This window comes from Artemia franciscana, chromosome 11 (assembly GCF_032884065.1).
Source record: "Artemia franciscana chromosome 11, ASM3288406v1, whole genome shotgun sequence".
Taxonomy (NCBI): domain Eukaryota; kingdom Metazoa; phylum Arthropoda; class Branchiopoda; order Anostraca; family Artemiidae; genus Artemia; species Artemia franciscana.
Genome location: NC_088873.1, coordinates 23,206,431 through 23,228,735, shown reverse-complemented (window position 1 = coordinate 23,228,735; position 22,305 = coordinate 23,206,431). Strand labels below are relative to the sequence as shown.

Genomic DNA, 22,305 nt, shown 5'->3' with positions numbered 1-22,305 from the left:
TAATAAAAAAACTTTACTCATCTAATTACAAATCTCCGTCTTTGCGTTGCACTAATCTTTATAACCGTTGCGTAGCCATTTGCATAAAAACAAAATTCTCAACTCTAAATTGTATGGGAGACGAATAAAAGTTAAGGCGATTAGTACAACCATATAAGGCGTCCAACGAAGAGTTTAGCTTGAATGTTCAATATGGCTTATTGGAATTAATGGCAATTACTTATTGAATAAGCGCAAATATTGTCCAACACTGAACGCCTTTTGAACAGAAAAATAATTTTACACAATCAGTTGAAAAATTAAAATAAATGATCAATGTATAACGGTCCAAATTTCCCTCTTTGCACGCCTATGGTGTTCCTGCTGTACAGTTGAAAAATTAAAAAAATATATATATTAGAGTTAAAACCTCGTAACTATATTGCACTTTTCAAGACATGTTCTAACAGGAAGATTTTTAATTTATCACGATAAATACACCAAAACTTGATCAAAAACAGTAAGTGCAACTGAAAGCGATTCAATAATCACAATGGCCTACTGGACGCCAAAAATTAAAAAAATTACTTGAAATAAAATTACTGAATGCGGGGGAAGATAAGCAAGGCAAGGATACTCCTGATAAGAAATGAAAAAGAATTTGTGTACCATCAAAGGCATATACGAGGGATGTTTTTTAAGTAAGGTCTGTTTGAACATGAGTACACAACAACAAATTACTTCAAAAAACAAAACAAAAACAAACAAATTCATTTTTAGAAAGTACATACCTTACTATATTTTCGGCATAGATACCAGGTTTTTTTTACCTTTACCATAGCCCAGGCACATATGCAGGGGGGGGGGCTTCGCCCCCCCCCCCGACATTTTGTGAAATGTTTAATTTCCCCATGGTTTCTCGGGATTTCTGGCAAAAATAGGACATTTATTAAGAATCTAGATACATGTGTGAAGCCTTTTTTTTGGGGATTTTACAGCATGCAATTGCCTGGTCAAGTCACTCCCCAATTATTAACCCATTTTCTGTCTCTCTTTTTTTTTATGTAAAGAGAGTTTGCTTTCCACAGCAAAATAGGGCGTTTATCCCCCCCCCCCTTTTCAGGATAAAGTACAGCTTTTAATGGATCAATTTTGGAAACTACCATTTTTCGTTACAATCGACGTATTCGCAATAGAAGAACTATATTGCACTATTAGCCCTAAAATTTCCCTTTCAGTGGTACATAATAGATAAATCACTGGTTCTATATCGCTATGAACCTAACATGAGCCTAAAACTTACTTTTGAGGCTTCAGTCTCCTTCCCCCTATCCGCTACAATACTACAGATTAAAGTTAATCTGTATCTTCCGATATACGTGTTTTTGCATTTATTTAGTTACTAAATAAAAAAGTGCTACTTTATATCTGCTGTTTCGAAGGTTTTGCCCCCCCCCCCAAAAAAATTCCTGCGTACGTGCCTGCCATAGCCTACCTCTTATGTAATTTTAAAGTAACCTCTCCATAAAACTTGCCTTCTGTTCCGATAACCATGAGTTCACTGCCGTTTTTACGTCGTCGTCATCATTGTACCGGTTGCCGCTGAGATGGCAACCGGTTGAACTGGAGACGAAACATGGGTTTCGCATATCACGCCCAAATTGAGGCAACAGACCATAAAATGTAAAGACACACTGGCACATAATCCTCTGTGAAGTTGTAGGCCAAACAGACTCTGTCCAAGCGGTGTTTTGGAATAGGCATGGTGTTTTGTTGGTCGACATTATGCAACGTGGAACCACTATCAATGCAGAGACATAGTACCAAAACCTGAGAAAGCTCCGCAGATCGATTGGAAGAAAAAAAAAAAAAACAAGAGCTAAGAGCTCATATGGCACTTGTGACGAGGCGAGAAGAGCTAAGAGCCAAGAGATCATATGGTATGAGCTCTAACAGCTGTTTTGATGGTCGACATTATGCAACGTGGAACCACTATCAATGCAGAGACATAGTACCAAACCCTGAGAAAGCTCCGAAGATCGATTGGAAGAAAGGAAAAAAAACAAGAGCTAAGAGCTCATATGGCACTTGTGACGAGGCGAGAAGAGCTAAGAGCCAAGAGATCATATGGTATGAGCTCTAACAAAATTCTATGAATCAATAGATTGATTTAAAAAGGAAAATAAGAGGCTTAATGCCGGTCAAGATTTAAAATAAGAGCTCTGAGTCACAAAGTCCTTCTAAATATCAAAATTCATTAAGATCCGATAACCCACTCGTAAGTTATAAATCCCTAATTTTTTCTAATTTTTCCTCTCCCTTTTGCCCCCAGATGGTCGAATCTGGGAAAACGACTTTATCAAGTCAAATTGTGCAGCTCCCTGACCCGCCTACCAATTTTCATCGCCCTAGCACGTCCAGAAGCACCGAACTCGCCAAATCACTTATCCCCTCCCCCCAACTCCCCCAAAGAGAGCGAATCCAGTACGATTCTGTCAATCACGTATCAAGGAAATTTGTTTATTCTATCCACCAAGCTTCATCCCGATTCCTACACTCCAAGTGTTTTTCCAAGATTTCCCCCTCCAAATCCCCACAATGTCAAAAGATCTGGTCGGGATTTGAAATAAGAGCTCTGAGACATGAATTCCTTCTAAAAATCAAATTTCATTATGATCCGATCATCTATTCGTAAGATATAAATACTCCAATTTTCATGTTTTCCAAGAATTCCGGTCCCCCCTCCAACTCCCCCGAATGTCACAGGATCTGGTCGGAATTTGAAATTAGAACTTTTAAGCACAAGATCCTTCTAAATATCAAATTTCATTAAGATCTGGTCACCCTTTCGTAAGTTGCAAATACCTCAATTTTCAATATTACCCCCCCCCCCCCAATTCCACCAAAGAGAGCAGATTCGGTCCAGTTATGTCAGTCACGTATCTTAGACAGGTTTCTATCCTTCCCATCCAGTTTCATCCTGATCTCACCGCTTTAAGTATTTTCTAAGATTTCCGGTCCCCCCCAACTGCCCCCCCCCCTATTACGCTTGATCCGGTTGAGATTTAAAATAAGATATCGGAGTTACGAGGTACTTCTAAATATGAAGTTTCATGAAGATCCGATCACTCCTTCGTAAGTTAAAAATACGTCATTTTTCTTATTTTTCAGAATTACCCCCCCCCCCCCGCAATTGAGCGGATCCGTTCCAATTATGTAAATCACGTATGCAAGACTTCTGCTTATTTTTCGAACCAAGTTTCATCCCAATCCCTCCAATCTAAGCGTTTCCCATAATTTTAGGTTTCCCCACCCCAAACTTCCCCCAATGTCACCAGATCCGGTCAGGATTTAAAATAAGAGCTTGGAGACACGATATCCTTCTAAAAATCAAATTTCATGGAGATCCAATCACCCGTTCTTAAGTTAAAAATACCTCATTTTTCTAATTTTTCAGAATTAACCCCCCCCCCCCAACTACCCCAAAGAGAACGGATCAGTTCTGGTTATGTCAATCATATATCTAGGACTCGTGTTTTTTTTCCACCAAGTTTCATCTCAATCCCTCCACTCTAAGTGTTTTCCAATTTTTAGGTTTCTCCCTCCCAACTCCCCCCCCCCAATGTCACCAGATCCGGTCGGGTTTAAAATAAGAGCTCTGAGCCACGATATCCTTCTAAATATCAAATTTCATTGAGATCCGATCACCCGTTCGTAAGTTAAAAGTACCTCATTTTTTTTATTTTTTCAGAAATACCCCCCCCCCCCAAACTACCCAACAGAGAGCGAATCCGTTCCGTTTATGTCAATCATCTATCTAGGACTTGTGTTTATTTTTCCCACCATGTTTCATCCCGATCCCTCCACTCTAAGTGTTTTCCAAGTTTTAGGTTTCCCCCTCCCAACTCCCCGCCCCCATCACCAGATCCGGTCGGGATTTAAAATAAGAGCTCTAAGACACGATATCCTTCTAAACATCAAATTTCATTGAGATCCGATCACCCGTTCGTAAGTTGAAAATACCTCATTTTTCTAATTTTTCAGAATTAACCCCCCCCCAACTACCCCAAAGAGAGCGGATCCGTTCTGGTTATGTCAATCATGTATCTAGGACTCGTGTTTTTTTTTCCACCAAGGTTCATCCAAATCTCTCCACTCTAAGTGTTTTCCAATTTTTAGGTTTCTCCCTCCCAACTCCCCCCCCCAATGTCACCAGATCCGGTCGGGTTTAAAATAAGAGCTCTGAGCCACGATATCCTTCTAAATATCAAATTTCATTGAGATCCGATCACCCGTTCGTAAGTTAAAAATACCTCATTTTTTTTTATTTTTCAGAAATACCCCCCCCCCCCAAACTACCCAAAAGAGAGCGGATCCGTTCCGTTTATGTCAATCATCTATCTAGGACTTGTGTTTATTTTTCCCACCATATTTCATCCCGATCCCTCCACTCTAAGTGTTTTCCAAGTTTTAGGTTTCCCCCTCCCAACTCCCCGCCCCCAACACCAGATCCGGTCAGGATTTAAAATAAGAGCTCTAAGACACGATATCCTTCTAAACATCAAATTTCACTGAGATCCGATCACCCGTTCGTAAGTTGAAAATACCTCATTTTTCTAATTTTTAAGAATTCCTCCCCCCCAACTACCCCAAAGAGAGCAAATCAGTTCCGATTATGTCAATCATGTATCTGGGACTTGTGCTTATTTTTCCCATCAAGTTTTATCCCGATCCCTCCACTCTAAGTATTTTCCAAGATTTTAGGTTTCCCCCCTCCAACTCCCCCCAATGTCATCAGACCCAGTCGGGATTTAAAATAAGAGCTCTGAGACACAATATCATTCCAAACATCAAATTTCATTAAGATCCAATCACCCGCTCATAAGTTAAAAATACTTCATTTTTTCTATTTTTTCCGAATTAACCCGCCCCCACTCCCCCCCCCCAGATGGTCAAATCGAGAAAACGACTATTTCTAATTTAATCTGGTCCGGTCCCTGATACGCTTGCCAAATTTCATCGTCCTAGCTTACCTGGAAGTGCCTAAAGTAGCAAAACCGGGACCGACAGACAGACCGACAGAATTGGCGACTGCTATATGTCACTTGGTTAATACCAAGTGCCATAAAAAAACAAGCCGTACCTCAGTGGCAACCGTCAATGATGACAAAGAGGTGAAAAACGGCAGTGAATTCTTGGTTATCGGAACAGGCGGCAAGTTTTTACAAAGAGGTTACTTTAAAATTAGTTTAGGTCAATTGTTGTCACGGCAAGGCTTGATCAGTTGCACCAAAGTGACTCGAATCACACGCCCAATACAAGAGAATTCTCTTGTGGAAGTGTGTAATTGAGAAGTCTGTTTGAAATTGGCGAATGTTAGTTGGACCATCCAACTGCTACCAGCGAGAGGCCTTATGATAAGCATTTGAACAAATTTGGCAACTATGCAGTTAAATAGAGTAAAGTACCGTATGTACTTTCTGAAAACCAATTCCCTTTTTTGAAATAATCTTCCGTTATGTACTTATCTTGAAACGGACCTTATTTAAAAAAAAACACCCCTTGTAATAAACCAGTAGTTGCCGCTTCGCACAAACGTCTAATTTTTCTCCATGAAGATGAACATTTTACTCAAATGTCACTATGAAACATTCAAGCCTGCTAATGTTTGGACCGAAAATAGTAAATGCGAATATTTTTGTGCAAAGGTAAGCCTTGCAAGATTCGTATCCCTCTGAAAAATTTGCCCCCCCCCTGCTTTCGACTAGAAGGATGCTACTTTCCAAATAAATTTTTTGTAGGTCTGAGTGCTTCGGTGAAATTATTGTCGAAGGGGCTATGCATCCAAAAATCATCATTCTCATCATGAGAATGAGTGTCTTCAATGACAATTTCATATCCTATCAACTAAGGCAATTGTTCCACATTTTTTAGGCCAATTAGCAATAGAAACCTACCTACCTCTCAGCTGAAAATTTTACGATGAGCGATGGTGTTGCACAGGTCACAATTGTGTGGGTCAATTTGTGCCTCCAGTCATATACAATAAAATGTTTCAGTTCGAATAAGGTGTCACTAGCGGGAACGGACCCCTCCCCTTCTTCCAATAATTTTCCCCCACGCAAAATTGAGCAGATACAGATAAAGTTAAACAATCAAAGTGTCGATCACATGTCCTAAGGGGGTAAGTTTAGGACAGGGATTGGCTGGTTTCCAGTCACTTCCGACTTGTAAAAAAGGACTAGAACTCTCAATTTTCGATCGGATGAGTATCTTTCAAAGTTTCCACGACCACACGACCTACCCATAATTTCTTGCTCAAGAAAACACAAGAAATTATGGAAAGCGAGAATTATACTCAGCTTTTTTCAAATTTAATGTGATATTCAAGAGTCTAGGCTGACGTCAACGCTTTCCGTAAAAAACTTAAGAGGCCTTTTTCTCGTGAAAGAAAAAAAAGATTCAGCAACATAGAAAAAAGAACAAAATAAAAGAAATGAACGAAGTGTTACTACACACTCAAGAGTCTGCTTACCGAGTTTGAGTGAGTTTGGTCCGTTTTCAACTCCCTGTGATTGGAAAACTGGACGTACACAGTTCTACCTCGTAATTGTGCAGAACAAGTTGTAAAATAACTAACCATGGCAACAGCAGCGGACTCTTCAGCCATTTCCAAGAAAGCCTAAAAAAGAATATATGGTTAAACCACAGCCTAATATTAAGTAGTGTAAAACCCATAGAATACATCATGTAAGCATTTAATGAGCATTTCAGAAACCATGAATAAAACTACGAGCCTCAGATAAAGAACAAATCATTGAACTGAAGTAATCTTTAAGCGCAAGATTGTTCTTTTGCGGTAAAGAAATGTTCTCGGTTTCCACTATTATTTCGAAACATAAATTTGGCGAGTAAACTCGACATTAAAGCGTTTCTAGGGACTGCCATAGTTTGGGTAGTGTAAGTCAAACTATATAATGGCAGGCACGCGTGGTCAACACACAGTGGTTTCACTTTTTATAGCTTATGTTCTTTTACCTTTGAAGAATATGCCCAAACAGAAACATCATAGAGCTCGTATGTAGAGGATCTTGACAAACCCTGACTCTTTTTTTTACACGCCCCACAAGAATATTAAGGATTGCCTCTATTACATAAAGTTAACGGATCGTAGCCGAAAAGACAATATATTACGCAAGGGGGTCTGCAAAAGCTCCTTTTGGGAAAAAAAGGAAAGAAAACAGACTGGACTGGTGGACAAAGTCTTGATCAAGTCCAACGGAAAGCGGATAGCCCATTGCATTTATTTAGCTCATAAATAACACAAAAACGATAAAACTGGAATAAGACAATAAAATACAGGAAGCAATCAGAAGGATAATTGGTAATTGCAGCACCTGAAGCGGTCCCTTTTCAACGGCCAATAAAAGCTACCCAGTTGCTTGAAGAACGAAGCTCGAAAAAGAAAAACAAACTACTTCGAAGGCCGGCTCCACTGCTAATACGTGCTTCAAAAAGAAAATAAAGCATTTACAAAGTAAATACAGTGGTAGGAAAAAAATCCTGAAGCGTTGCTAGTTTCATAAGCACCAGTATATACTATTTATGGATAGCTGGTGCGCAAACTATCCATGGGCAGTTCTAAGCAGATGAGCAGGGGCACGAGTTAACGAGTGGTTACCCCTCGAAAAATCCTTTTAAGGGTTAATTTTTTTTCAAGACATGCCAGTGCTAGATAATCACGCAATGTTTTTTTCTTCTTGTTTTAGATGGGGGAGGGGGAGGAGTGAATGTTAGTAAATCAAATAACAAGCTAGTTACATGATCATTAAAGGAAATTATCAAACGAATTGTAAAAATCATCAGGCTTCGGAGGACTCAGGTCTCAAGGCTACTTTCAAAATCGGATTAGATGTTGAAAAAAAAATTGGAAAATAAAAGAAAGTAGAGACAGGGCGCTGAAACTACTTGCAATAATTCTACTGACATAAAAACGACAACAAACACACAATTACGATCTACATTTTGTGGTCTTTTTTAGTAGGTTTGCACATGTTGGCTAAGAAAACTGACTACAGATGTGATAAGCGTTAACAATATTTTCTAAAAACAGCAAACAAAGCAGCGAACTCAGCCGAGATCACGAATATATATGGCTAAAAACAATAGAAGGTAGGACTTACAGATCCACGATAAAATGTTTCAATTCTACAACTCTAAATTCGTTTTTACTATTTAGAGAGTCAATAAATCAGATAGCCCTGGAGTTCATACTTTTAGTGATAACGGTAGAGTGTACAACCTTACGTCTTTCTTGTGATATACCAAAATCAACTCCGTAGCAATTCTTTTCTAAAGGGACAAAAGTAAAGTACTGGTCCAAAAATATAAAAACACCCGTTTACCTTTGCATTATCTTTTACTTATACTGCTTCAGCTTCAACCTCAAAGTAGCATAGCACAAATAGCAGCCACAAGATTATGTTCTTTATATCCATAAATTATAAGAATTTTAAGCTTCTTTCTAATCAGATTACAAAATTGCAATGACCGAGTTCAAGAAAATACGAGGTAAATAACCATTGGTAGCAAGGTATCATATGGATTTGTTCTTTCTTTTTTGGTGAAAAGATCAATTTCCGAAAAGAGGATTAGAGCTTGAAGCTTATTTTCCCTGGGGGGAAAGAGATTTTCTTTCCTTTGCATCAAATATTCTATTTATTTCTGACAAGTTTTAAACTAATGCTCCTTAATCAGCTTCATCTTTTCTACTTTGTATAATGGGTGCAGCTTGTTCTCAAAGAAACTAACAAGTGCAACATTTGTTCGAAAAAAGGAAAGAGAAAATATATGCATGTTTTTGATCACAAGTTATTCAATATTAGACGTTTAGGAAGTAAAAGATTTAACTAAATGCAGATTTTGAAGACAGTTTTTGTGGTTCTATTTCCTACAGCGTCAATGAGAAGAATAAATGACACATGACGAAAGAGGGTTCGAAAACTGGTGGTTTACAACAAAGTTTCCAAGTACTGTTCAATTGATTGTTCTGGGCGGGATTTGGGATAGTCACCTGGTTCTGAAGATGATTAAATAGGTGTGACCAAAATAGAGTTAGGGCCAAATGATTTCGATGAAAACAAACGGTCAAAAAAAGTAGACTGTATAAAAGGCATGTGCTCAGGGAGATTTCCAGGTCCATTCCGTCAAAATGATTTTACGATTGTTTCCATAATTTCAGTGTTCGGATGTTTACCTTCTTTGACAAGCAACTCCATCCAAACCCCAAAGAAAACCCAATTTTGTGCATGGACTGGTGGGATTAATATTAAGAAAACACTTTCGATCCAAATAAAGACAATTTATATTGTTCATATTATTAAACCCAAAAAGTTTGAATTTTTTTAAGTTTAAAATGAAAGCTCAGGGCTGTAATAACATCGTCCTTGAATATCGTACCTCTATAATAGGCAAAAAAAAATTGTTTTTAGCAAACAGGTGGGAAAAGGTAGAAAAAATGCAATGAGAGAAAAAAAAATTATGTATGTGAGAAGTTAGAAAAGATTAGAAAGGCAAAAATCTATGGAATAAGAGGTAAGAGGGCCGAGTAAGAGGTAAGATAGATAAGTATTAAAAAAAAACTTCATGCAAGCAAAATGCCGCTTATAAAACTTTGTGCCGACTCCCTGCCTACCCCATTTCCAAACAACAAACAGCCACGGCATTTTTGCACAACAATAATTCTTATTGGGAGTTTGATTTTCGTCGTAAATTTGATCTCGTCAAACAGTTCATGGTAACGAACTGTAAATAAGGAGCGACTCGGCCCAATAGTAACCAAAACTCTTAAAAACCAAATTTGGATGTCGTTAGATATATTGAAATTATTGAATTTTTGTGCTGATTCCAAATTTATAAGACTCGTTAAGCTTACTGTCACCCATCAAAAGCTAAGAGCTTGAGAAAATTTCCCTGATTTAAAAAAGGGGGAGCAAACCCCAAAAGTCAAGAAATATTAATGAAAATTGCACCATGAGATTCGTCGTTTTCAAGAACCTTACTGTGAAGATTTGAAGCTCCCATTTGCAAAAAAATAGAATTTTGCTTCTTTTTTTGCCAGAACCAAGATCTCGAATGCGTGTTTATTCATTGGTTTTCTTCCTTTTTTCTCAGGGGTGATTGTATTGAACCAATGGTCCTAGAATATCGGGAGAGGGCTCATTCTAATCCAAAATTGATAGTTCTAGTACCCTTTTTTAAGTGGCCAAAAAGATTGGAGGGCAACGAGCTCCCTTTTCCCCCAAAGTCGTCCGATTGAAGTTTGAGATAACCATTTTGTTCAACATAGTTAAAAAGTTCAATAACAATGCCTTTGGGGATAACATGCTTCCCACAGTCCCAGGGGAAAAGGCAATGAGTTGTAAAAATTTGCCCAAAGTTTGCGTACAGTATTTGTTATAGGAAAGTATTAGAGGTGGTTTTAGGGGGCAGAGAGGACAATTGCACTGGGCGCAGAAATTTTAGTGACACAAAATTTCAAAAAAAAATCTAGCGGACGTAATTTTTTTTTTAATTTTTGATTTATTTTTATTAAAATAAAGCAGAGGGCACAGTTGACAGTAAGTATAACCAAATAGAATAGGTCATTTTCAATATTAAAACGAATTTCCTAAAACATAGTGAAAAATATTGCACTGATTTAAATCTCATTCAGTTGTTCCACGAACAAGATATGAAAGAAATTATTAACGCCGCAGTATTTCTTTATAGAAACGTGTAGAGGTATTAGAATTAATTATTCAATACGGAGATGAAGGGGTCTTCGCAAACATAACGAGTTGCCTATCAAATATTGTTAGTGATTGCAGTGTCGGTGGCCAGTAATTACTGGTCATTTGGGTAAATGTAAATTAGTATTAACGTACTTCATTTCGACAGTGGGCCAGGGCCAACTAAATGATTAAGCATTAATGAGCAAAGAAATAGAAGCAATCAATTGGAACAAGAAAATAAATAATTTTGTTTTGCAGTGGCTTAAAGTAAGAAGAGTTAGATTCAAATGAATGGAAAAAATTGTCAATAAATGAAAATGTTGCTAAAAAATGAAAACTTTCTTAAAATGTGGCCTAAAAATTTCTGGACATGGGGGGAGGGGGAATCGAGATTTTACATAGGGCACAAGAGAGAACCATAACCCTCACTGGGTAGTATTCTAGGAAAATTTACACTTGAGAATTTGTCATAGTCCCTTTAAAATTAATTTTATTTGTCTTACTTTCTCTTTGCCGACTCAATTTTATATGTGGAGGTGTTACGGGGGATATTTTCAGTATGATTGGAATTTTCTGCGAGAAAAACTTTCCTTTGGGAGGATGGAACCATGAAATATTTCCCATGAGGTTTTTTTCTGGAATGATTCTAAAATAGTATAGAAATTAAATGAAAAACAAGTCTTTTTCAAATGAAAATAGGCTAAAGAGAATTTTCTTGGCGAAATTATCCGGAAGAAGATTTCCGAGCGTAATTTTTTTTAGCAGGAATGGATTTATCGTGGGGAGATTTTCCAAAGAGGAGAGAGGTAGATTTTCCAGCATTCTTGGAAAACGATCAGAAATTTAAAAAAAAACAAACAAAAAAGCGCGGTTTTTTTCAACTGAAACTAAGGAGCAATATTGAAAATTTGTATATTTTCAACATTGCTATTTCTTGGCGAAAAAAATCGTGCCGTATTCATGAGGAATCATACCGTATTCCTGTATGAGGGAAGATACCCCCTTCCCAATGCCTCCCTCTATACGCTAAAGTTTGAATTTTGTTCAGATTCTTTAAGAATCACCCCTAAAAGCACAAGGGTCATTTCAAAAGAATAAGAAGATTTTTTAAATAATAAGAAAACATATATGAGGGACATCTTTCTCATATATAAAATAATTTCTGTTCAAGTTTTAATGCTGATCCTTAGGCTACTTTCATTAAAAAAAAAACTTTTTTAATTTAATCCTGAAAGGTAGAACCAATTGTCAGGGAAAAACATTGACGTGTTGCTGATTCTAAATAGCCAAAAGTAGCAAGTTGGTTATCTTTCTTTATCCTGAGCCCGAGCAATTTCAAATCTGGATTTCTACGATATTCATTCGAGTAATTGAAGCTTGTTTTTATTGTTTGATTTCATGTTACTTGAAGTCTTACAAAAATTGTGCAAAATAAGCTTTAATTACAATTCTTTTATTGAACTTTTGGAAAATAAAGAGTTAATCTGAACAACAACAACAACAAAAATAAAAGACCGGAAATATCGAAATCGATTATCAAATATCGAAAGTGAAATATCGATATTGTCTAATCAAGTTGTCGCCCGACACTAGTACAGACATCAAATAAAATGATATTAGATATCCAAGTCATCTGGAACTGAACACCGAAACTCGGCATTTCTCCATAAGCTAAATATGATTTCTTCACAGTAGTTAACATTGCAAACATGTAATCCGATCTCTAATTGAACCCAGCGAGTAAAACGATCACTCCAGTAATCCTTCAGAATAGGCAAAAGACCCCAATATAATTAACTGCCTGTCTATGATTTATACATGTGCATAGTAAACTGAAAGACCCTTTCGGACTTGGATTATAACCACCTTAATTAATGTTTTAAATTCTTCGACAAAATATTTTTCATACTATGCTAGATTTGGATTCGATTAATACATATTTTGACGTAAGCTTCCAATGAACTTTCTTTTAAACCCAATTATGGGCGCATTAAGAATTTTGTTTCGAAAGGGAAGGGCATCAACCAAAATTAATAGAAGCTCAAAAGCTTACAAGCAACCCAGAGTTGTACTGTTGCAGTTTCCTTCTCTAGGAGCATTCATCTGAGTCTATTAATACGCTTATTTACTGTTGAGCCACTGGCGGATAAAGGGAGGACAGGGTGACCCCACCCCCAAGATTTTTTCTGGCACCATCATTCTTGTTATTTTCTGTTGTTGTTTTTTCAATCCTTTTAAAATAAATTTGTCAATTTGATCAATAATTGGCGCCTTTGTCACACTTCTTACTGGAAACCTGGTCACATCCCTCCCCCCCAAGATTAAAAATTTTGATTAACCAAATAGAAAGGATCTAGATTAACCCTGGATTTGACACAAAATAACATGAACAATGTTAATACTTCTTGTATTCTGAAAGGTCTCAATTTCTTGCCAAAGTTGCGTAAAACATCATCACTATCGGCCACACCATTTCAATTCACAAATGTGTGCATACCCGTTCAACCTACCCTCTCGTATCCGATTCTAAAAGCACGATTTTCGTCAATTTAAGATGTTCAAAAGTCCTGTCTGAAACCCCGAAAATCGTGCTCCAAATGTCCTAAAATCATATTAAAAACTATATGGTAGTTGTTATACGAAAAGGATGAAGTTGTTTTAATGAATATCATTTGATTAAAATCTTACGAAATCACTACTTCTCTGTTATTATTGATGAGTCTACTGATGTATCTTCTAAAAAGCTTCTAGTAGTTGAAGTAATTGATGACCTCTCAGTTTAGGTGTGACGTACATTCCCGAATGTCCCAACCCTTCAGCCAGGGTGATGTTTGAGCGGCCCAAGAAGAAGTGCATAATGGAAACAAACAAGCTTCCCCCTGCAAATTTTATAGGGTTTCGCTGACACTGCAAATTGTATGATGGGAGCTGACCAAAACGTATCGTCCATGATAAAACAAGTGTTCTCCTGGTTAGTCATAGTGAAATGCTCTTGCCATATTGCTCATCTTCTTGCTTGATGTGCATGCAAGAAATTGCCAAAATCCATGGAAGACATCTGTCGCTCCATATACAGTAACTTCACACATAGTCAGAGGAGGCAACATGCTTTCCTTGAATTTCATAAGTTCTGCCAAGTTGACATGCGTAAGATCCTGCAGACTAGGCAGACTTGGTGACTTTCAGTCAGAGACTGAATCTCTTATCAATGAGCTGTCTTTAAGCTTCACAAAGAAGGACTATGGTGAAGTCAACGAATTCATTCCAACTTAATGTGAATGGCCTAAGCGTTTACCTTCCTCTCGAAAGTATTTATTTGAGGCCAACCGGGCAGGACTCTCTCCTGACGTTAAAATCAGATCCCGATGCGCCCCATGACGCAATTGAAAAGATCCTCAGAACTGCACAACCTTTTTACATCAAAGCAGTGGTGCAGACCCAAACCCAATTTCCTTTTGATGATGACAATTACACAAATGAAGAAATGGTTGACCCTGTATCAGCTCAGTCACTACAGCTCGGTTCTCTCCAGCCCTTTGGTTGAAAGTATTTGAAAGTATCATAGGATGGAAACAAAATAGGAGTGGAGGAAGCAAAGTCTCATCAACGTTGAAAATGTTGAAAATATCAATGTGGTTACCTATTGGTGTTTGGTTTTTTTCAAACAGAAACTCTTCTGGAACCTAGCTATACAGAAACTTAAAATTGACAGTAATATTTGTGTTTTCTCTTCCTTTCTCCAACGCTGTCCTCGAAAGGTTTTTCAGTGCAGTGAAAATCATAAGCACAGACAGACAGAGCAAATTAAAACAGAAACATTGTGTGAAATTCTTGAAACAGAATATGATATGTGGACCCAAGCAAGTACCCCATGCACTCGTGGAGACGAGCAGCTACTGCTTCACATGAAGAGTCAAGGCTTCAGCTACCATCAGAAAAAAGGCGAAGGTATTGGATCTGATTCTAACCAAAAATAGAATTTTCTTGATTTTTATTATCAATATAACCTTTTTCTGGAGTAACTAATGAATTTTTCACATTACCATGATAAGCAATGTGGCCTTACAGCCCAAACTACTAAAAATAACCATATAAAATAAATATTCCTTTATTTTGACCACCATATTCACAGACCTACTGATGCAACCAATTAATCACTCTGATTGTTCATATGGAACAGAAAACAGAATTGAAATCTGTTTCTATTTTTTAATCTATTTTGCCTTACTGCACCTTACTACACAAAATGTGAACAATATCTAAGTATTGTTTTATATTTTACCGTTTCTGTATTACTGAAAATACATTTTAAGCAAGTTTCTATCCTTAAATTTCATATTTTTCAGTCACTTTTTGACAGATCCATTGACAGATAAGTTATTTTTTTTAACATGTTTAGGCGATTAACATAAACACAACTCAATACAAAAATAATACTTCAGAGAATGACCGGTTGCATATCATTCATGCGAATTGATCATAATAATAATGTTTAATAATAATAATTGATCATAAAGAAAAAATAATGACAAATAAAAACAAACAAATAAGATACCTTCATTTGGTCCAGAATGTGAAATCTGGTACCAGAATCTAGAAATAGAAACCACACTTAACTAGTCGAATAAGACAGAGCATTGTTTTAAACATCAAAAGAAAATATTTTGGTACAACTAAAAGATCTTGAGTGGCAAAATAAGTCATTTGAACAAATGCTATTAAAAGTCAGTATAACGAGGCTTCACCAGTGAACTGGAACGAATTCAGAAAACGGGAAAGCTTTAAGGGATTAAAAAAAAAATTCGAAGTAGAAACACTGCTTAGTTGTTTCCAACCCGTCTACCTGTAAATTGAATTAACTGCCATGAAAAAAAAACTGGAAAACAAGTTACGGGTGCCAGAATGCATTGGAAATATATAATTTGGGCTATACGCATGAGGGGAGGGGGGTGGGTGGGAGTAAAGTATAGCGAGGCTGCATGCAAGATGTATTAACTACGATTATTCTGCATATTATGAAGTAAGAATATATCATACAAGTATCAACTATATTTCTACTAGTGCAGGATGTGGTCACCACCAGGGTTACCATACGGATAAAATTTAAATTAAAGTAAGTTGCCTTACATCTCTTACTTTTTATTTAAAATAATAACAAACATTAAATGATTTTTTTAGTTAACATATTTCGGTTACCCCGATAGCTACCATATGTTTAAGTCACTGGAAATTGGAAGAAAATGTATCTGTATTATTGTATGGTTTACAAGATAAAACGCTCAAAAGTACTGTTTAACATTGTTTGTTATTTTCTCTAGTTAAGCTTCTTAGATTTTGTATCGAGTTTATTGATTGCCAATTTTTTATTACAAAGGTTCTGTTTTTCTCCAGTCAAACAGTTCGTGGTAACGAACTGTAGTAAGGAGCGACCCGGCTCAATAGTAACCAAAACTCTAAAAAATTGAATTTTGATATCAATAGCTACATCAAAAGAATCGCATTTTAATGCTGATTTTGAATATATAAGTTTCATCAAGTTTAGTCTTACCCATCAAAAGTTACGAGCCTGAGAAAATTTGCCTTATTTAGGAAAATAGGGGGAAACACCGCCTAAAAGTCGTAGGATCTTAACGAAAATGACACCATCAGATTCAGCTTATCAGAGAACCATACTGTAGAAGTTTCAAGCTCCTATCTACAAAAATGTAGAATTTTGTATTTTTTGCCAGAAGACAAATCACGGGTGCGTGTTTATTTGTTTGTTTGTTTTTTGTTTTTTTTTCTTTTCCCCATGGGTCATCGTATCGACCAAGTGGTCCTAGAATGTCGCAAGAGGGCTCATTCTAACAAAAATGAAAAGTTCTAGTGCCCTTTTTAAGTGACCAAAAAAATTGGAGGGCATCTAGGCCCCCTCCCACGCTCATTTTTTTCTCAAAGTCAACGGATCAAAATTTTGAGATAGCCATTTTGTTCAGCATAGTCGAAAACCATAATAACTATGTCTTTGGGGATGACTTACTCCCCCACAATCCCTGGGGGAGGGGCTGCAAGTTACAAACTTTGACCAGTGTTTACATATAGTAATGGTTATTGGGAAGTGTACAGACGTTTTCAGGGGGATTTTATTTTGTTTGGGGGTGGGGCTGAGGAGAGGGGGCTATGTTGGAGGATCTTTCCTTGGAGGAATCTGTCATGAGGGAACAAAAATTCAATGACAAGGGCGCAGGATTCTCTAGCATTACTATAAGAAAACAATGAAAAATAAACATGAAAACGTTTTTTCAAATGAAAGGAAGAAGTAGCATTGAAACTTAAAACGAACAGAGATTATTACGCATATGAGGGGTTCTAAAAATACTTTAGCATAAAGAGCGAGGTATTTAGGAGGAGATAAATACTAGCTCTTTATGCTAAAGTATGTTTAGTAATTTCAACTATTTATTCTTTAAGGGGTCATTCTTAAAGAATTGGGACAAAACTTACGATTTAGTGTAAAGAGCGAGGTATTAACGAGGGTACAAATCCCCTCGTATACATAATAAAAATATAAGGTTATGAAAGTTTGTTACGTAAGTTAATTCTTAAGTTACGTATATTTTTTACTAATAAAAACGTTCGTTAAAAATTTAAAGTTCTAGTTGCCTTTTTAAGTAACCGAAAAATTGGAGGGCAACTAGGCCTCCTTCTCCACCCCTTATTTCTCAAAATCGTCTGATCAAAACTAAGAGAAAGCCATTTAGCCAAAAAAAGAATTAATATACAAATTTCATTTTAATAATTTATGTGCGGAGAGCCAACACCAAACATGTATTAATTCAAAAACGTTCAGAAATTAAATAAAAAAAACTAATTTTTTTTAGCTGAAAGTAAGGAGCGACATTAAAACTTAAAACGAACAAAAATTACTCCGTATATGAAATGAGTTGTCCCCTCCGCAATCCCTCGCTCTTTACGCTAAAGTTGATTCTTTGCCACAATTCTACTTTATAAAACAATTTAAAGCTTTAGCGTAAAGAGCGAGGGATTGCGGAGGGGACAACTCATTTCATATACGGAGTAATTTCTGTTCGTTTTAAGTTTTAATGTCGCTCCTTACTTTCAGCTAAAAAAAATTAGTTTTTTTTATTTAATTAACAATAAAAGAGCATATTTTTTCATATTTCTGACACGTGTACTTTACTTATCTCTGCAGTATATAGAAAAATAAATACAAGTGCTGGAAAATTAAAAGAAAACCTGAGTAGCGTACAAATTGTATTTACTGCATGACAAAGATCCTGACCATCAGACACGTACGCAGAAAGTTCTTTCGGGCGGAAGGACTATAATATAAAAACGAATTTTATTTGATATTTTGAATAAGGACGAAAAATTTTGACGATCGAAAAATTTTTGAGACCCAGAAAATGAGCCCCCTCCCTTCCCCGCGCACGTCCCTGGCGGGCAAGGTAATCCAGAATTGTAAACTCCTCTTTTTTACGTTTATTTCTTGTCCCTGTTTAAATAAAAAAGTAGTTATTCCAGCTATACTTGATTTCCGTACAAGTATAGCTCCAAACTTGTTCTGAACTAGTTTTCAGTTCTGAACTGAAAACAAGTACCAGTTTCAACAAGTTCTGAACTAATTTTCAGTTCTGAACTAGTTTTCAAAGTGACAACATATAGACTAAACGGATTATTTTTTCACAATGTTTATGATCTGAGCTAGTTACTGCTTTGAATTAAATGTGATGTTGCGAGGGAACATTTAACTGCCGAAATAAGTTTTGCAAATTGGGACTGAAGTTTTTGATATTTGGAGGATTATTTTATAGTGAAATTGACAAATTGCAGGCCCTGTTTCTTGACATGCACTGTTCAGTGATACGCAGGAGTCTTTTGGGCCGACTTCACACAGGTTGGATTGGAATCTACATGCATGCATTAGTGAGGCAAGGACCTCACTCCAAGATAAGTCTTTTTGTTGTGTCTATCAACTTCTGATAATAAGATATTATTAATTATGCAGTGTTTCAAGCAGTTTGATGTTACACTGGCTAGATTCAAGAGCTACCCCCTATGGCCCATGAGAGTTATGCAAATAGGGGAGGATTCGCGCGGAAAACCCACTTATCTGGTCTTTTGTCACGATAGCCACGATGAATCTAGGATAATAGATGCAAATCTTCAAGAATCAAACAGTTCGTGGTAACGAACTGTAGTAAGGAGCGACCCGGCTCAAAAGTAACCAGAATTCTAAAAACGCAATTTTGATACCAACAGTTACACCAAAAGAATTGCATTTTAATGCTGATTTTAAATATATAAGTTTCATCAAGTTTAGTTTTATCCATCAAAAGTTACGAGCCTGAGAAAACTTGTCCTTTTTTAGAAAAAAGGGGAGTCATAGAATCTTAACGAAAAGCACACCATCAAATTCAGCGTATGAGAGAACCCTACTGTACAAGTTCCAAGCTCCTATCTACCAAAATGTGGAATTTTGTATTTTTTGCCTGAAGACAAATCACGGATGCGTGTTTATTTGTTTGTTTTTTCAGGGGTGATCGTATCGACCCAGTGGTCCTAGAATTTTGCGAGAGGGCTCATTCGAACGGAAATGAAAAGTTCTAGTGCCCTTTTTAAGTCGTCGGATTCTATGAAAAAATTCTAAGATATCCATTTTATTCAGCATAGTCGTAAAACCTTATTACTACGTCTTTGGGGACGACTTACTCCCCCACAGTCCCCGTGGGAGGGCCTGCAAGTTACAAATTTTGACCAGTGTTTACATATAGTAATGGCTATAGGGAAGTGTACAGACGTTTACAGGGGGATTTTTTGGTTGGGAGAGGGGGGTTGAAAAGAGGGGGTAATGTGGGGGAAACTTTCCACAGAGGAATTTGTCATGGGGGAAGAAGATTTCAATAAAGAGGGCGCAGCATTTTCTAGCATTATTTAAAAAACAATGAAAAAATAAATACGAAAAAGTTTTTTTCAACTGGAAGTAAGTAGAATCAAAACTTAAAATTAACAGAAAATATTACGCATATAAGGGGTTCACCTCCTCCTAATACCTCACTCTTTACGCTAAAGTATTTTTAGTAATTTCAACTATTTACTCTACGGCCTTTGTGATTCAGGGGACAAAATTTAAGCTTTAGTGTAAAACGTACGAATATAGATGTTTGTTACGTAAGCTAATTCGTAAGTTACGTATATCTTTTGTGCCAAATAATGCACTGTTCAGTGATACGCAGGAGTCTTTTGGGCCGACTTCACACAGGTTGGATTGGAATCTACATGCATGCATTAGTGAGGCAAGGACCTCACTCCAAGATGTCTTTTTGTTGTGTCTATCGACTTCTGATAATAAGATATTGTTCACTGTTTTAAAAAGTAGAATTGAGGGAGAGTCAAACTTTAGCGCAAAGAGCAAGGCGTTGAAGAGGGAGCAGCCCCTTTCATGTACGGGGTAATTTCTATTCGTTTTAAGTTTTAATGTCGCTCCTTACTTTCAGTTAAAAAAAATTGTTTTTTTATTTAATACAACCATAAAACGACAGATTCATCCGCACCTGCTGTTACAAAACATTTGTGGAGCTTACTAATACCCCTGAAATTTACGAAACTCTTTCTGAGACTTTTTTAGCCTTGAAAGCAAGTGATTAATTGGGGTCTAGCTTGGTTTCTTCAAGTATCGCCCCGATTTACGAACAATTAGTTGCAACTGAAGCCCAGCTGGAGAAGACAGAAAGTGATCTGCTGGACAGTATACCAAATGATGTGACAGACAAGTTCAATCCCGCAAGTCCACTGAAAGAGGCTACTGAACTGAGAGTCAGCCAGGTTTATGATTCAGTCACACTCGAGTTAAATCCAAAGTTTGCAAAAATTGAGCAGACTCTAAGTAGTTAAAGAGCTCAAATTGAGAACTTGGAGGAGAGAATTGGTCGAATGGAAAAAAAGCTTGATGATTACAATCAATCTAATCAGTCCTTGCTTAACAGTCTTGTATTTCATGGGGTAAAGCAGTTGCATGGTGTAGACACTTGTACAATATCTCGCATTATAAATAGCAAAATGTATGTGACTGACCTCTCGTCTTCTGATCTGATTAATGTATACCTTCTTCGCTTGAAAAATCCGACTACACATCATGCAGAAAGTTCTATTAAGAGTTGCACCGATCATTGTCAAATTTTCTAGCAAAGATGTAGCCCGAAAAGTGTTTAAAGCAAAAGCCAGACTTGCTTCAACTGGTATTTTTGTATCGAAGTCTCTAACAAAACGTCGCCGGGAGATTTTGAACGCAGCGAAAGACAAGTATGGTCAGCGAAATGCGTGGTCCTATCAGGGTCAGATTTTGGCAAAGCCTAGTGTAGGGTCAGCAGTCAAGAAAATCCAATCTATTGCGAACCGTGTTAGTCTCAGATGTTGTGATAAGTGTTTTTTTTATATTTGTTTATTTTTGTTGTTTTTGCCTTTATTTTATTTATTCTTTTTTTGTTTTCTTTTATGCGTATTTTTTTTTCTTTTTTACTGGTAAGAGATGGTCGGGTCTGAAGTAGAAAAATTTGGCCTGGAGGATTATTTATCTAGAGAAATCGCCCATGATGATGATTCCCCTATAACCCAGTTAAATCAAAAAAATAGTGTTTATCTGCGTTCGCCATATGAGTTTTCGTCAACAAAGAATGATCAATGTTTGTGTATATGTTCTTGGAATGTCCATGTGACATCAAACTACCTAGATATACTCCAGTTACTAGATGATTTTTCTTCCCAGTTTGATGTCGCAGGGCTATGTGAAACGCTTTTGCGAGTAAATCAGTCTTTCGGAAGTCATTTCTGATGGAAGTCATTGACCCTTTTTATGAAAGGACGAGTCCAGCAAAAATTTTGAATCAAAGAAGCTTGTTCCCCGTAAACCATGAATAACACAGGAGATAATTGACCAAATAGAAATAAGAAATGGGGTTTAGCCTACATATTTGGATACCAAGAGTGATGAGTATTATTTTATTTACAAAACAAAGCATTCTGGTGAATAAACTGAGGAAAAAAGCAATGTCTGATTTTTATGGATATAAGTTGGAAAAAAGTAAAGGTAATATGAAAGAAACTACTACAAGAAACTACTTTGCTAATTTTTCCCGAATACTGGCTTCGAGATGGAATCTAGTGTTAGCAATAAATATGATGAAATGAACTGAACTGCAATACTATCAATGGCGTCCGTGGTGAAAACATTAAATATGGAATTTCACCCGTGCACGAGTGAAGAAGTGCCAAAAGTTGCGCAATCGCTTAAGTCTAATTCAGCCGGTGTTGATGGTTTGTCCCTTCGAGCTCATAAAATGATTTTAGGAATTATTCTTCCCCGTCTAGTTTTTATCAATCTTTCCCTAGAAAAGGGAGGTTTTCCGGTGCAGTTTAAGGTGGCGAAGGTCATTCCATTTCACAAAAGTGGTCGCAAGGCAGGTGTAGAAAACTGGAGACCCATATCAATTCTATCTATCTTTTCAAAAACACTGGAGAAAGTGGTACATAAACGGCTCTATAATTTCCTTTGGAT

General features: G+C 36.8%; 1 protein-coding gene across 6 annotated transcripts in view; it reads right to left on the bottom strand.

Annotated features, from left to right (window-relative positions):
• Nucleotides 1-22,305, bottom strand: part of LOC136032980 (polypyrimidine tract-binding protein 1-like) — a 203,362-nt gene that overhangs the window by 74,211 nt on the left and 106,846 nt on the right. For all 6 annotated transcript variants that reach the window (XM_065713489.1, XM_065713491.1, XM_065713494.1 and 3 more), the window contains one exon: nt 6,515-6,661. In XM_065713489.1, the coding sequence (XP_065569561.1) occupies nt 6,515-6,661 (147 nt within the window). The remainder of the gene's footprint in view (nt 1-6,514; nt 6,662-22,305) is intronic.